Here is a 16,818-nt window from a genome sequence, read left to right as displayed (position 1 = left end):
CGTGATTGATCCCACACATGTATAAAACAAAGTAATAACATATTGCTAATTAATAACATATTGCTAATATTTTGCTCCTTGGATTTAGATTTAAATAGAATTCTTACATTTATTTTTAGAATTTGTTCATTTACAAACTAATATATATTATTACACTTTAGAAACTGAAAAAGGAGCGACAAGAATAAATCGTAGTTAAAATCGACAAGTATTAAAACATCCGAAAATTGTAACTGATGATAACTGTGCGGTGCGTTCATCTTTTATCAGCGGGTGATACTCGATTGACCACGTCGCCAATTGGCCGATTCAAAATAGGACTCTCTGATTGGTCAATCGTTGCTGGTTACCCTAGGCACAGATCGATATGATTGGGTGTCGTCAATCGCAACGTGGTCAAACGGAACGTTCCCGTTAAAACTTGTTCGTGGCCTTTATAGAATTCAATGGCTCCATCTATGTATTTATATGTCTATGGTTTTAATAAAAAGGAAATCGATCCCTATCTATGTTCTTTTACTTTCAGGACTTTCAGCTACTCTTCTGGTTTTTTCACGCTCTTTCCAGAAAGAAGCTGGTATGTATTTAAAATACACTCGGAATAGACCGAGTTTCGTTCGATTTTTACTGACCGCCGTTCAATTTCGTTGCCAAAGATCGGAAGTATCAGCAGCGAGTGTCCGTACACTTGTTGTATCTCTACGCTGACATGGCACAGTACCTGGACTCCGAGGCGGACGTGAGCGAGGTGAGTATTAGTAAACTTTATCTCGTTCGGTTTTATCGTATCAGAATTTTTATATAATGTAAACGACGAAGTATATGAAAAACTAGCAACTGTAAGGTGTTAAATGTGTTAACAGGGGGAGGAGGAACTGGATCAAAATGAGAAGAAGAAGCTGAAGAAGTTAAAGGCGATGGAGGAAAGCGACGAAGAGGAGGAAGGTAGGAGAAGCATGTGCATCTTAAACATTCTCATGAACAGAATAATCCGGCTTAATTTTATTATGATTTTCTACGTATTGTAAAATTATTTTGTTAGTTTCTGGTATAGACTATATTTTATTCAAGACATTGATATGTCTGTTAAAGATAATTGTCTTCAGAAATTAAAAGATAGATGGTTTACAATTATTCCATATGTTTGCGGTTTCCTGTTCATCTCAACATTACAATATCTTTTTCATAATTATTTTTTTCTTCTTTCTCTTATATTTCCAAATTTCTATGATAATGTATAAAATGTTTTAGTTTTTTATTTATATATATTTATGTACATATATTTATTTATTTTATTAGTTTACAACCTTCTATATTTATCTATTGAAATTTATATTTATGCATTTTCTAAATTATAATGCACAATTGTAAATTAATATATAGTATTAATATCTAATATTGATATATCTTGTAGATGATGAAGATCAATTACGTGAAGAATTGAAAGATTTGATAGATGACAATCCTATAGAAGAAAGTGAAGGTGAAGACAGTGATGGTTCGGATCATCATAAAAAACGTAAACAAAGTGACGATGAGGATTTTGATGATCGCTTGGAAGATGAAGATTATGATTTGATTGAGGAAAATTTAGGTGTTAGACTTGAAAGGGTATGTCTTATGAACTAGATTATCTATATGATAAGAAAAAGAGAAAAACATTTGTATTGAAAAACTTATATCTTGTTACAGAAACGTTTTAAACGTCTTCGAAGGATTCAGGATGAAGAATCGGAAGAAGAACAAGAAAAGGAAATGGATGATGAAAGGGATGCCATTGCCAATGAATTATTTGAAGGTTCTGGAGATGTAAGTATAGCATCAGATATATCTATCATAATGTTTAATACGTTATAGTCCAGACCATTTCTGACATTTTATTCGAGCAGGTCCATGCACAATTTCTAAACACTCTCTTGAATTATAAAAAAATAAACCGAGCTAAATTGCATATGTAAATATTCAATATAATATCACAAATAATATATATTGATATTCATACGTTTCAATTTCATACTTCAAGATCCTCTTCAGTGGATCGATTAATCGCGAGTATAATCACGAGGATATTATGAAAAATAATAAAAGAATTCAAATTATTTAAATAATTCAAAAATTACTTTTTAAATTTCAAATTATTTGTAAATAAATAAATGCACACAGAGTAAGTATGCTTCCTAAATGTTTAGGAAATTTCATATAATTGGTATTTCTTAAGAATCTTAAGTTTTGTTTTTAATTATGTACCTTTAGTGATTAATCCAATATGTCAATACATTAACAACATGATTATCATAAGTGACTCTAATATATTAAAAAAAAATTGAGATGACGCATTTGTTAATTTTTGTTTGACTCAGCTATTTTTACTTATGTACAGCTTACATATTTTTTCATATTTCAATAATATCTCAGATTACATAATATACATAAAAGAAAGAAAGGAATCTCTATAAAAAATATATATCATGAGAAATATTTTCGAGAACGTTTATAAATGATCATAAATTTTTAAGTTGAATAAAACTCAATATAAGACTGGCTGGAATAAAATATGATGTCGAATTAAACAAAGATTTAAAATAAAAGTTTATATAACACATTGATTGCAATATTTGATTATGTAATTTGCACTTGTTTGTTGCTTTTCTTATATTGATTTGTTTTGAAATAGTGTTATATTTCATTTTAAACCATTTAATTTTTACAAAACATTCTTACATAATACATTTATAATTAACGTGTATTAAAAAACACATGTTCACATAAATGATTACATATCACGTTTCCATTTATTAAACTCATGCATACTTGTGTTAGGAAAGGGATCTTATCACGGTATGTAATGTTTGCACAATGTCTGCATTTATTTATGTATGTAATGATGTAATATTTTGTATTATCTTTAGGAGGATGAAAGGCGAAGCGAACGTAGTCATAGACCGGAGGCAGAAACCTTCGAAGAAGGTAGTGATGAAGGAGAGTACACTGACGCAGATGATTTTATCGTTGACGACGATGGCAGACCTATTGCAGAGAAAAGGAAGAAGAAGAAACCAATATTTTCCGATGCGTACGTTATTAAACATCTTTCTTATATTAATATAATTGTCTGTTGATTGATATGCAAAATCTGAGTTCTAGACCTAAATAAAAAAAGAATATTTTTTTGTTTAGAGCGTTACAGGAAGCGCAAGATATTTTCGGTGTTGATTTCGATTACGATGAATTTGGTAAGTACGGCGAGGAGGATTACGAAGAGGAAGAAGAGGAGGAGGAGGAGGATGAATACTTAGATGAAGATATCGATACCGAACGGCCGCGACGACCTAAAAAGCAGCTGAAGAAAAAGACGACGAGAAAGAGTATCTTTGAGATTTATGAGCCCAGCGAATTGAAACGTGGTCACTTTACTGATATGGATAACGAGGTACGATGTATTTATTGTAATAATATTTGATGACAAGATTATTCTTTGATTATTTTGTTATTATCACAAACATTGGATCAATTTCACAATATTTTTTTATACTGAATTTTATCATGTATTTTTTTTCATAATTTATAACTTTCTAATGATTCATTATTATAGTTATATAAGAAATTATCTACTTTTATATATATTAATATGAAAAGAGAAAAGAGAAAAAAAAGAGACAATGCAAACATTAATCAATAACTTTTTGCAATAGATATATTTTAATTGCAATAGATATATTTTATGTATATATTTTTAGATGCAACATAAAATAATGTAGCATATAAAGTGATACAATGTTCGATAAAAAATATTAATAATTTACTAAAAGTTACTAAGAGTAATTTTGTTAAAGCTGATGCAATCATTATTTTTAATTACATTATTTATAAGGATCTGGTTTTACTTTACAGGTACGCAACACGGATGTACCAGAAAGAATGCAACTGCGATCTGTACCAGTCACATCAGTCCCAGAGGGTTCCGACGAACTTGATCTCGAGGCGGAGTGGATTTACAAGCAAGCATTTTGCAAGCCTACAATTTCGATTCAAGATGCTCATTTGAACGCCGAAGCTAAGGAACGAGCGCGAAAGGGACCACAAACTATCGGCAAGATCAAGAAAGCCTTAGATTTCATGCGCAATCAACACTTTGAGGTCCCTTTTATATCCTTCTATAGGAAGGAATACGTGCTGCCCGAATTAAATATCAATGATCTGTGGAAAGTATACAAGTTTGATGCAAAATGGTGTCAATTGCGCCAGCGGAAGGAAAATTTACTTAAACTGTTTGAAAAGATGCGCAACTATCAACTGGATGAAATTATGAAAAATCCGGATGCGCCGTTGCCGGATAACGTACGATTGATCAAGGATGATGACATTGAACGGTTGAAAAATGTGCAGACAAGTGAGGAGCTTAGTGATGTCTATCATCATTTCATGTTGTACTATTCTCATCAGATTTCAGCTATGCAGGAAGCCGTGCGACAGAAGGAGAAAGAGGCACGGCGTGAAGAAAGGATTCAGCGGCGCAAACAACAGATTGCCGAGGCGGAAGAAAATGGAGAAGATCCGCCGGAAGAAGAAGAGGCGCAGGAGGAAGAGGAAGCCGATGACACATTGAAGCAAGCGGTGAGAAGCGGTCCGTATTCCATCTGCCGGAAGGCCGGCCTGGATGGTCTGGCGAAGAAATTCGGCCTGACACCCGAACACTACGCCGAGAATCTACGCGACAATTATCAGCGTCACGAGGTAGATCAAGAGCCAACCGAACCAACAACGATCGCAAACGAATACTGTAGTTCACGATTCAAGACCGCAGAGGAAGTATTGAAAGCCTCTCAGTTGATGGTAGCGATTCAGCTTGCACGTGAACCACTCGTGCGCAAATGCGTGCGCGAGATGTACATGGAACGCGCCAAGATCTCTATAAAACCGACGAAAAAGGGCATCAAGGAGATCGACGAAAATCACCCCATTTACACTATGAAATACTTGAAGGACAAACCAGTGCGTGATCTTGTGGGTGTTCAATTTTTGAATTTAATGATTGCCGAAGATGATAAACTCATCACGATTACTCTCAGTGACTCGATCGAAGGTAATACCAGCAGCAATTACGTAGATGAGATGAAACAACTCTATTGCCGAGATGAGTTCAGCAAACTCGTACAGGATTGGAACGCACTACGCGTTGGTAGCGTCGAGCTCGCACTTAATCGCATGGTAATACCGCATCTGAAGAAAGAGCTACGCACAAATTTGATTGCCGAAGCAAAGGAATGCGTGATGCGCGCGTGTTGCCGCAAGATGTATAATTGGATCAAGGTTGCACCATACATCTGCGAGTTTCCCGAGGAAGAGGACGAAGAATGGGACACCAGTAAAGGTCTTCGCGTTATGGGTTTGGCTTATGTGCCCGATTATTCTCAGGCAGCCTTTACCTGTCTGGTCGCAGCTGACGGCGAATGCACGGATTATCTGCGTCTGGCGCATCTGATGAAACGCAAAAACAGTTATCGCGAGGATGAAAAAGTAATGAAGGAAGCTGACTTGCTGGCGCTGAAAAACTTCATAGCCACGAAGAAACCGCATGTTATAGTGATAGCCGGCGAGTCCCGAGAGGCGAATATGATTGCTGATGACATCAAGGAATGCATCACTAATCTAACAGGAGAGGAGCAATTTCCTTCTATCCAGGTAGAAATCTGTGACAATGAGCTTGCAAAGATCTATTCCAATAGTAACAAGGGTATTTCGGAATTCCGGGATTATCCGGAACTATTACGTCAGGCCATTTCATTGGCGAGAAGAATGCAGGATCCGTTAGTAGAATTTTCGCAATTATGCACTGCGGACGAGGAAATTCTTTGTCTCAGATATCACAGTCTGCAGGATCAACTACCCAAAGAAGAGTTATTGGAGAATTTGTATTTGGAGTTCGTCAATCGTGTGAACGAGGTTGGCGTAGATGTGAACAAAGCAGTTCAACAAGCATACTGCGGCAACCTTGTTCAATTCGTTTGCGGTCTTGGCCCGCGAAAGGGTCAAGCGTTAATTAAAATGCTGAAGCAGACGAATCAGCGGCTGGAGAACAGGACGCAGTTAGTTACTGCGTGTCATATGGGACCGAAAGTATTTATCAATTGCGCCGGCTTTATTAAGATCGATACCAATAGTCTGGGCGACAGTACCGAGGCGTATGTAGAGGTACTCGATGGCTCGCGTGTGCATCCCGAAACTTACGAATGGGCGAGGAAGATGGCAGTTGACGCACTAGAATATGATGATGAAGACGCTAATCCTGCCGGTGCTCTTGAGGAGATACTTGAATCACCGGAACGTCTGAAGGACTTGGATCTAGACGCTTTCGCGGAGGAGCTTGAGCGACAGGGTTTCGGCAACAAGTGTGTCACTTTATACGACATCAGGGCCGAGTTGAATAGTCGCTACAAGGATCTCCGTGTACCGTATCAATCGCCAAACGCAGAAAAACTGTTCGATATCCTGACGAAGGAGACACCCGAGACTTTCTACGTCGGAAAGCTAGTGCTGGCCACAGTGGTTGGCATCAGTCACAGGAAACCGCAGGGTGATCAACTCGATCAGGCAAATCCGGTGCGAAATGAAGAAACCTGCTTGTGGCAATGTCCGTTCTGCCTGAAAAACGATTTTCCCGAATTGTCGGAGGTGTGGAATCACTTTGACGCTGGCGCTTGTCCAGGCAAGGCCGTCGGTGTAAGATTGCGACTGGACAATGGTATATCTGGCTATATTCATATAAAAAATTTATCCGATCGACACGTTGCGAATCCTTGCGAAAGAGTCGGTATGGGACAAATCATTCATTGCCGTATTATTAAAATCGAAGTGGATCGATTCAGCGTTGAGTGCACTAGCAAGAGTAGTGACCTAGCCGACAAAAATCATGAATGGAGGTAAGATTACGCACATAAATATATTCAAATGGTTTTTACATAAATCTCTCTCTATTGCCTTTAAAATTATTGAAATAGGAAATTTACAAAAATAATATAATATTACTAAAATATTTTTTTAACATAACTTTTATAACGTAATAATCTTTTAGATTTTTCACTGTAATAAACTGTAATTATATGAATTGCAATTAATATTTGCAGACCGCAACGGGATCCATTTTACGATACTGAGACTGAACAGAAGGACATGAAAGTAGAAGAGGATGCGAAGAAAGCGAAGCAGCGACAAATTTATGTGAAGCGTGTAATTGTCCATCCATCTTTTCATAACATTAGTTTCGCCGAAACCGTAAAACTAATGCAGACAATGAAACAAGGCGAAGCGATAGTGAGACCGAGCAGCAAAGGTGCCGATCATTTAACAGTTACATGGAAGGTCACCGATGATATTCTCCAACACATTGACGTTCGCGAGGAGGGCAAAGAAAATGCCTTCTCGTTGGGACAAAGTCTTTGGATCGGTAATGAGGAGTTCGAGGATCTGGATGAGATCATTGCCCGACACGTTAATCCCATGGCTGCTTATGCCTCCGAATTACTAGACTTTAAGTATTATAAGCCATCCGTAGAGGGAATCAAAGACAAAGCGGAAGAAATATTAAAGGAACAGAAGAAGGAGAACCCTGGTGGAATTCCCTATATAGTATCGGCAGCTAGGGTAAATAAGCGTATAACGAATTTTTTAGCGTTGCGCATTTCTAAGAAATCTAATTTAAATGATCTTTTTCTTCTCTTTTTACAGACCTATCCTGGGAAATTCCTCCTCTCGTATTTGCCACGTACTCGTTGCCGCCATGAATATGTCACAGTGACGTCCGAAGGCTTTAAATTCCGGGGACAAATGTTTGGTAGAGTGAGCGACTTGTTACGCTGGTTCAAAGAACATTTCAGAGATCCAGTGCCCGGACAATCCACACCCAGTACACCACGCGGCGCGATGACTTCTAGAACACCTTACACTACTACGCCGGGAGCAGTCAGTGGTAAGTCTATATTATTAATAATTATATAAATTATAATTATCGATTGTTAAAATTCTCAGAAAAAACAAAATTAATATATATACAGGGTGACCCATTTTAACTTAGGCAGCCAAATAACTCGAAAAATAAGCAAGATAGAGAAAAATGTTTTAGACAAAAGTTGTATGGTTTCGAGGGGGCCATAAGATGGTATCATTGGTTTGACCTTGAAGAGTCATTTGAAGGTCACGTGAAGGTCACTTCAATTTTTTTAAATGGAACATCCTATATATTTTTGTACATTCTTGTAGCTCATCTCGAGAGCTTTCCAAAACACTATAATTAAGTACATTTTCGTTAAGTACTTTTTGAGTTATGAGGCTTGAAATAATTTCTTAATTTTACATAAACCGTAAAATATCTTGTAAAATATTCATTTTTCGATTACCTTACCTTAATAGTTTTATGTACAAAATAATGAGAGGAATCAATTGGTGTAAAGAAAACACATAGTTGTTTCGAAGAAAAAATATGTAATTTGCAATTAACAATTCCATATTTTTTCTTAAAAACAACTATGTGTTTTCTTTACACTAATTGATTCCTCTCATTATTTTGTACATAAAAGTATTAAGGTAAGATAATCGAAAAATGAATATTTTACAAGATATTTTACGGTTTATGTAAAATTAAGAAATTATTTCAAGCATCATAACTCAAAAAGTACTTAACGGAAAGGTACTTAATTATAGTGTTTTGGAAAGCTCTCGAAATAAGCTACAAGAATGTACAAAAATATATAGGGTATTCCATTTAAAAAAATTGAAGTGACCTTCACGTGACCTTCAAATGACTCTTCAAGGTCAAACCAATGATACCATCTTATGGCCCCCTCGAAACCATACAACTTTTGTCTAAAACATTTTTCTCTATCTTGCTTATTTTTTGAGTTATTTGGCTGCCTAAGTTAAAATGGGTCACCCTGTATATTTCAAAATAAGATGTTGAATTATTTTTCTGAAATATCGAGTTATATATATATTTCAAAATGAGATGTTTAATTATCACTCTCTATTATAATGAACGTATTAACATTATACAAACAAATTATATATGTTATATTACGAAAAAAAAAGATCTGTCATCTTATTTTGAATTATTAATTGTTTTATCAAGAACTTTATCCGGCAAAATAATTGAGATTACTATAATAGCTCTATAAATCATCGTTTCGATTTTTACAGGAATGAATCAAGAGGCAATCCAGCGAGTCGCGCAGAATCTTCCACATCACATGTTACATTCTCTGTCACAAGTGGCGAATCAGACACCGCATCACTATCCGCCGCACACCCCAGGGACGGCCGGTGCTGCCGGTTACGGCGGAGTGCACACGTATCCGAACACACCATATACGCCGTCCGGCCAAACCCCGTTCATGACTCCATATCAAACGCCTCATCATACACCGCATCATGGTCAACCTACTCCCAGATACGGTCAACAAACACCAAGCCATCATCAAGGACCCTTCGTGCATCCGCCGCCACCCTCGATGACACCCGGTCATCACAGATCCGCTCAATCGCATAGACCTACGCCACCCTTGTCCACTCCCTCCGGCGATCCAACAGACTGGAAAAAAGCGGCTGAAGCGTGGGCACGTCTAAAAAGTAATCCTCGAGTCTCGTGAGTACATAACATTATTATTATTATATATATATTATTTTTTTTCTCTTGTAATCTGGCGAAATATTGGAAACTAGTGCATACTGTAACAGCATCGATAAATGAAACGTATAGTGTATTAAATGAAATTTATAAATATATTATATAAATATATACGTGTGCCTCTATTTATATATTCAATTTAACTTATTCAGTTATTGTTAACGTCGATTGTAATGATTATATGTACTTTTAGTGGATCAACGCCCAGATACGAAGAATCTAGGAAAACCCCGCGTAATTACGAAGAGTCTGTCGGCAGAACGACGCCATCTGGAAGGAGCAGACCTTCGTCTGCGCGGACTCCTTCGTATAAGTCACCACGAGGTACCCCACATACAAATTCTAGTCCACGAAGTATGTCCCTCAGCGGGGATGGTACTCCTCTGTATGATGAAAGCTAACGGGGTCGTTATCATTTTGTGCATATAGTTGATTATATTTATTAGTTACGTCATATCATATACATATATTAAACGATAAACGTATGTCACCGATGATTTTGGCATCTGTTTTATCCGTTAGATAACAGGACATTGATCGCTCGCGTTAAACTTAATCAATGCTGATATGATATGATAACTATAATAAATAAGGATATAATAAGCATAGTAAATTCTTCATCAATTATATAAAAACAGATATTGAATAAATACGAAATTACGCATATAAATTAATGTCATAATTTTTTAAGAGCATTTTATTGAAAATTTATTATTGAAAATAATATTAGAAAATGCTTGAAATCGAACATATTAAAGAGCATTTTATTGATTTAAATTCACATATGTGAAAAACTAATTGAAACTGATTAATTAGGTGAATCGAGTTATTTATCAACAGCGAATCGTATCTCTTGAATACGAGTGCATTATGTATATTCAAATAATCTTTATACATATACATCAAAATATCGCATCTGTGTTTCACATTGTTAAATAGCTAATCTTTTAATATTAAATGTCTTATTATTACGAGTACATATTTCTTTATGTAAAATAGAAACAACTATTTTGTATTTGCATCAAAATTACCTGTTTTAATTTTTATTTGAATATACCCACCAATAAATTATATTTCTTATATGATTAGACTCTCTTAAAGCCGTAGATTTTTATATAATATGTAGAATATAGTATATATAGATACTGTTATATATACATATATTCTATATATATAAAAATTTGTGCTTATATAGAACAGATGATATTTCGTATATACAATGTATACATTTGTTAAATGGTAATATTAAATACGAAAGCAATATAAAAAGAAAAATCTATGTTTATATACACATACGCGTATATAGATATATATATATATATTTATAATCTTTCTTTTTATTTCCTCCTTTTAAATTACAAAAATAACCACAGTATCTGTGCAAGAACTTCTTCAACATTATATCACATTTTTTATTAATAAATAATGACGTTTTTTATATATTGTCGCTTTTGTATAAACGCCCAAAATTGCAAGGACGATTTTAAGATTTTTATATATTCTATTATTTTTTGGAAATAAAGGAATAGATTGCAATTTTTGTGTGTTTACAATTTACAAAATATAAGTACCAGATAAAATAATATTTAGAAGAAATAAAACATGTAACGAGAGATATACGTAAAAGAAATCTCTTGGAATAGAATTTTCGCGCGTATTTTTGTGCGTTTAACATCACACATATGATTATGTAGCATATAAAAATATATTAAAAAAATTATTGAAATTACATAGATGTTACTTCTGACAGAAAGTCTTCTGTTGATGTGATGTCCTTATAATAAGTATATGTTATGTTGCATCTTGGTTTCTTTGTTGGCGGATTCCTAAAATAACATACATCGTAATATAAATCGCACGATGCATTTTATTGCATCGTTTAAATGAAAAATGCATTGAATAAATGTATTCCTACGTGAGGCTTTATTCGGGGATGCCTCTATCATACCGTTTCCTCAAGGTCATCGTATATTGCGACGGCGTTTCTGTGTTTAGTTGAGTGTGCACACGCTGCATAAAAAGAAATTCACGTATTATCTCCCTCATAAATATATGTGAAAAGGAAAAATATAAGATAATGGAAAATTCTATTTTTATTTATAAATCAACTTTTACCTTTGGCGGAGGTACTTCATGTTCTTCTTCGCTAGAATCCGTCGATGATTTCAAATTTTGTTTTATACGTCTTTTAATTCGAGGTTTCTGAGATTTATTCAATTTGTACGATCTTTTTGTACTATTTGCAGCTTTAGTCTTGGGTGACTTGTTGGAAGCTTGAATTGTTTCAATAACGATTGTCTAAATTGAAAATAAATTATATATTTTTAGTTAATTTATATAGTGAAAGTATTATATAACCAACTTACTGGATTTTTATTTGTACTAGGAATCTCATTCGAGTTGGGCAAGAGCTCCTTTGATGTATTCTTGGAATTTACTTTCTGTTTCTTTGTTTCTTCTGTACTCTATATTTTACATAATATAAAAAATATATATTTTACATGATATAAAAAATATATACATTTGTAAATGCTATAAGAAATCATTAACATATTTTTGTAATTATATTTTAATTTATATATACCAATGCTTCTTTTGAAGTTTCAATTAGCGAATGTAATGATGATTCCTGTGAACTGCCCGGATTATAAACTAGATTGTTATCTTTCAAAGTTATGCGTTCACCTACATAGAAAAAAATAACAAGAATTTTAAATAGAAAATTATTTTCTATTTGATAAAAAATCGATCTATTTTATTTTTACATTTTATCATTTATTCCCCCCTTCCTCTTACCTGTCCAATAAGATAAGGAAGGTATGATTCTACGACCTCTAGAACTAACAGATGTATTCAACGAATCCATGGATGTATTATGAGGTTTCTCATTCATTTCTTGTATTTTACCTAAGAAATAAAAATTTTCTCGTAAAATTTGTTGACATGCAATCTTAATATATTTATAAAAAATAAGAAAAAAATGTCGCGTCAAGAATGTCGCGTAACATACAGTTTTGCAACCTTTTCCAAGTCAGACAAAATTGTTCAATATTTGCAGGACATCCATTACGACATTGTTTTGCAAGTTCCTTAGGAATAACTAAATAATACAAAGTAAAAATGATTAAAGTTGACAAATATATTAGTAGTGAGAACATTGTTACCAAATTTTTGATATTTTACCATGTTTATTATCCTTTAAGTGCCCAGAAAGCTCATAGAATTCATGATTCACTGTTTCGATCAGCATAGGCGATAGTCGTTTCAATATAATATCCGTCGTAAATTTTCTATGTACAACATGCCCAGCTTCACTATAAACCGAAGAAATACAATTTCATATCGTCATATAATTATTAATGACATTAATTATATTTAAGTAAGAGTACTCACTTGAGCAATTTTCCTTCAAAGATCAAGCCTAACTCAAATTTCGATTTCGCATAGTATATTACTTTGGGCACCCACGCACACAACACTTTGCGATTATTTTCAACTTTAAGCTCATTGTTTTTAGATTGTTCAATTGTTGGATTCGTCATCATCGTCATCATCGTCGGTTTCAAATTAGTGGGATTTATATTCGATTCATTTTCCTTATTCGTTGAGGGACATATTTTATCATTGGCTGCCGTTTGGGTTGATGGTTTTGATACGGATTTCTTCTTCTGAATTTCTTCCGATGGTTGAATATTGGTATATTGTTTGTGCTCTTCATTCTCTACAATAATCACGTTTGAAGCTTGTTCTGCTTGTTCACGCTTGAACTGTTCTGACATGGAATCTACTTTTTTTATCTTTAACTTCAGATTTACCGGCATCGAACTGATTATGTTAGGTTTGGCTCTCACAGTTTCGCTTTTTGGTTGCTCGATAAATTCTCTACGTGATTCTCGCAAAACGAGAGGATTTTCGAAGTTACTATTACTTTTGCTATTGATCACAATTTCTTGACCCAGATTAAAATGCAATCCTCTTATATTTCCATCTTTTTTCTGCTTATTTGTGCTTACATCAATGTCAGAATTGGTAGTGTAATCGATATCTGTAACAAATTGTGGATGCGCATTTTCTTGAACTCTGTGTGAAGCTTTCTGTTCCTTTACAAAAACATTCAAATTAACTCTTTGTGCTTTCAAAGTATCGAGTGATTGTTCATTTTGCACTACAGGTTTGTTTGCACCATGAACATCGAAATTATTCTTCCGTATTCCAGGGTATCTATAAAAAGTATCTTCTCGTGGTCTTTGGGCAATATTCATTCTTTCATAACATTTTCTCGCTTCTGTTTCATCTTCCGTGATACTAATATCAGATTCGTCAGAAACACTCTTATTATTGTTAGTTATAGAAATCGCAGCATGAGCAGACTTGTGCTCGATTTCTTTAGCGTTGCATTGTGAGTTTGTCGGTTTCTTCCTCACTTTATGCTTGTATATTTTTTTGGATGCTTTTTGAGCATGTAAAATTCGATCAATCTCCGATATTTTGGGTACGCCATAAGTCTCGCTCTCTGATTCATCCGAGTCGTTGTTATTATCATGCTTCTGCTTAATATTTATTGAGTTCGATGATTGAATAGAATTAGAATCATTTCTTATACCTCCACATCTCAGGTCAGTGGAACGCATATAATGTTTTGATTGCTCCATTATACTATTCTCAATTTTATTAATATTAATATGATTCTCAAGTTTATTAATATTTATAGGATTGTCATTGCATGAGAGACTTGATTGCAGTGGAATCGTTTCGAATTTGGACGACGTTCCACAATTCATGAAAACCGCCGAGTCATCGTTACATTCCGACTTCGCTCTATAAGATACTATGTAGTCCGAACACTTAAACAATTCAATAATTTTGTCAATATACTTTGGAGAGCAATTTTTGTTCGCCAAATTGTTGATAATTATATGTAGTTTATCCTCACGGATAACATCTTTTAATTTATTCATTACTATGGAACTGATCTCTGGAAGAAGCGGGTTCACATCCAAATCAATATTTTGTTTATCTTCATGTGCTAACTCCATGTTTCTTGTTTGTGGAATTGGAGTTATATCTTCCTTGGAGACAAGAGGTTTTACAAATAAAGTGTTTTCCTTGCATCTTTGAAAACTGTGACTAGAACGGTTACATTTTTCCTCATTCTTTGAAGATATGTTACTTGGATTTTCAGAATTAATACATTCCATTGTATCATAAGTTTCCATAGGTATAGTTTTATTATTTGTTGTGCATATATAAGTTAATTCTGTTAATTCACTTTTTAAATCATCATCGCTATCAGTAATAGGAGTAGGCCAACGAAATGTCACTGGACATCCTTGGCTCACATATGTCCTCCATATTTGATAAACATTCTCCCAATCGTCAGGAAAACCATTATGAAATTTTCCGCGAATATAATCTGGTAATACTATATGAAAAATATAGATTATTATAATATAATATTATATATATATATATATATATATATATATATATATATATATATAAAATTTTACATAATTACCATTTCTTTCATCAACAATATTTCCTTTAAGGCTATATATATGTTTATATTTAGACTCCACACATGTTGCAGTGTATCTTCTTATGACTGGTTTGCTACGTGCAACTCTTCCACTTAAAAAAAATAAATGTTAAATTTAAAAAAATGTTAACACTTAAATTAATAAAATATATATTGTGTAGTTACCATTCTAATGTTCCTTTAATTATTAATTCATAATGGTCATTCAGCATAACTTTCCAATTTAAAAATATTCTTTCAATTATATGAATATCATTGGTACATTTCATTGGTGCAACAAGAGAATGCTTATATACTTTGTTAGTATCTGTATTAGATATACAGTTGGGATCTGTATGGGATATACAGCTAGGAGCATTTTCCAAAGATAAATTATTCACTGTAGAAGACTGAATAGATCTATTAAGCAAATCTGATGCTGCCGTTCCATAATTTGACAATGTAGGGATTTTGTTTTGTGTTTCTTTGGGAGCGCGATAAACTGTGTTCCTCCTTGGAGGTGGCATAATACGTCGATCATTCAAATAATCACCCTGTTTGACACTGGATGTAGCCATTACTCCTTGGTTGGCCTTATAATTCCTCTTTGTCAAGACTAAGTTTCTCAGATTATTACTGGAGGCCAAGATCTCGCTCTTAATCACAGAAGTTTGCAACGATGGAGTCACGCAACTGGAATCTAAACTATCTACGTTGATGCTGGAGATACTAGGCTGATTTATCCCAACAGACATCTCTCCATCATCACTGTGTGTCTTCCTCAACATAGCCAGTTTCAAAGAGCGTTTCAGTTTTTTAAATCGTTCATCTGTTTGAAATTCTTCAAATGTAGTCTGCGATAAAATTTCAAGATGTAATTTCTCAACTTGCTTAATTCTGTACAATTACAATTAAAAATGCAATGACATATTAAGATGCAATGATACATCAATATTAAAATAATACAAATATTTCAGTATTTTTACATTATTGTATTTATATGCAATATTTGTATACATACCTCCTGATTGCTGGCCATGACCAGAGAGACGTCTATATATTACTAGACTCCCCGATTCCCCAAATTTTGCTTATATAAAATCATCTGTGATATCGATAATTGTCAAACTACGTTGAAATAACATTCGTCCTTGAATCAACAGAGGAAATTTTCTAGCAAAAAATCATATATAAACGCTATGGTCGGAGAGACGCTCTGGATGCTTTGAAGCGTTTTTTTGACCAATCAGGTTAAAGGAATCTTTATTTCTTTTGTTCTGATTGGTCAATCAAATGCTTCAAAGCATCCACAGCGTCTTCCCGACCGCAGACAATGTCACATGATTGGCTGTTAAAAAGAAAAATTTTCGGAACTTTAAAAATTCTCTATTTGATAACCAATTGCGTTTATTTATTTTATGATGAATTGTGTTTATTTATTTAGACAAAAAATAGAAATTGTCTACCAACGCGAGTTCGGATTGGCTTCTGCTTTTATGCCAAGGTGTGAATGCGCCCTTATCATAGAGTAGGCTCTGTCTATATATTTTATACGTCTATGGTTAATTCATATACGCAGCCATAGGCCGTGTTCCAAAATTACTGCCAGTACTGCAAATTCTAT

The 16,818-nt window shown here is 34.1% G+C and overlaps 2 protein-coding genes across 5 annotated transcripts; one reads left to right on the top strand and one right to left on the bottom strand.

Moving 5' to 3' along the window:
* Positions 1 to 504: 504 nt before the first annotated feature.
* On the top strand, positions 505 to 10,857 carry LOC145961222 (transcription elongation factor SPT6). 2 transcript variants are annotated; one of them, XM_083081215.1, is made up of 13 exons: positions 505 to 577; positions 657 to 748; positions 864 to 945; positions 1,415 to 1,611; positions 1,693 to 1,809; positions 2,821 to 2,838; positions 2,910 to 3,073; positions 3,178 to 3,430; positions 3,892 to 6,920; positions 7,125 to 7,641; positions 7,726 to 7,966; positions 9,190 to 9,634; positions 9,870 to 10,857. In XM_083081215.1, the coding sequence occupies exons 2-13, from the start codon at positions 710 to 712 to the stop codon at positions 10,075 to 10,077; spliced, it is 5,310 nt and encodes a 1,769-aa protein (XP_082937341.1). In that variant the 5' UTR covers positions 505 to 577; positions 657 to 709; the 3' UTR covers positions 10,078 to 10,857. The 2 variants fall into 2 exon arrangements, with proteins under 2 accessions (XP_082937341.1, XP_082937342.1); XM_083081216.1 differs by lacking the exon at positions 2,821 to 2,838 and having other exon boundaries at positions 9,870 to 10,856.
* A 136-nt stretch (positions 10,858 to 10,993) lies between these two features.
* LOC145961223 (uncharacterized) lies at positions 10,994 to 16,377 on the bottom strand. 3 transcript variants are annotated; one of them, XM_083081219.1, is made up of 12 exons: positions 16,216 to 16,377; positions 15,381 to 16,091; positions 15,195 to 15,307; positions 13,070 to 15,098; positions 12,860 to 12,990; positions 12,687 to 12,776; positions 12,473 to 12,583; positions 12,261 to 12,361; positions 12,043 to 12,141; positions 11,792 to 11,974; positions 11,625 to 11,686; positions 10,994 to 11,502 (listed from the first exon to the last, which is right to left on the bottom strand). In XM_083081219.1, the coding sequence occupies exons 2-12, from the start codon at positions 15,980 to 15,982 to the stop codon at positions 11,403 to 11,405; spliced, it is 3,621 nt and encodes a 1,206-aa protein (XP_082937345.1). In that variant the 5' UTR covers positions 15,983 to 16,091; positions 16,216 to 16,377; the 3' UTR covers positions 10,994 to 11,402. The 3 variants fall into 3 exon arrangements, with proteins under 3 accessions (XP_082937345.1, XP_082937343.1, XP_082937344.1); XM_083081217.1 differs by having other exon boundaries at positions 15,381 to 16,048; XM_083081218.1 differs by having other exon boundaries at positions 11,592 to 11,686; positions 15,381 to 16,048; positions 16,216 to 16,375.
* Positions 16,378 to 16,818: the final 441 nt, after the last annotated feature.

This window comes from Camponotus vicinus, unplaced genomic scaffold, assembly GCF_025532165.1.
Source record: "Camponotus vicinus isolate PSW18456_S1 unplaced genomic scaffold, iyCamVici1.0 SCAF_11, whole genome shotgun sequence".
In the NCBI taxonomy this organism is placed as follows: Eukaryota; Metazoa; Arthropoda; class Insecta; order Hymenoptera; family Formicidae; genus Camponotus; species Camponotus vicinus.
Note: the sequence above shows the minus strand (reverse complement) of the source record. Positions and strands in the feature narration are given on the sequence as shown.

Coding starts and splice junctions, on each gene's coding strand:
- LOC145961222 (XM_083081215.1), top strand. CDS start 710: ATGGCACAGTACCTGGACTCCGAGGCGGACGTGAGCGAG. Junction 7,642..7,725: donor ATATAGTATCGGCAGCTAGG/GTAAATAAGCGT, acceptor CTCTTTTTACAG/ACCTATCCTGGGAAATTCCT. Junction 7,967..9,189: donor TACGCCGGGAGCAGTCAGTG/GTAAGTCTATAT, acceptor CGATTTTTACAG/GAATGAATCAAGAGGCAATC.
- LOC145961223 (XM_083081217.1), bottom strand. Junction 12,777..12,859: donor CTTAAAGGATAATAAACATG/GTAAAATATCAA, acceptor TGTATTATTTAG/TTATTCCTAAGGAACTTGCA. Junction 11,975..12,042: donor CTAGTACAAATAAAAATCCA/GTAAGTTGGTTA, acceptor TTTTCAATTTAG/ACAATCGTTATTGAAACAAT.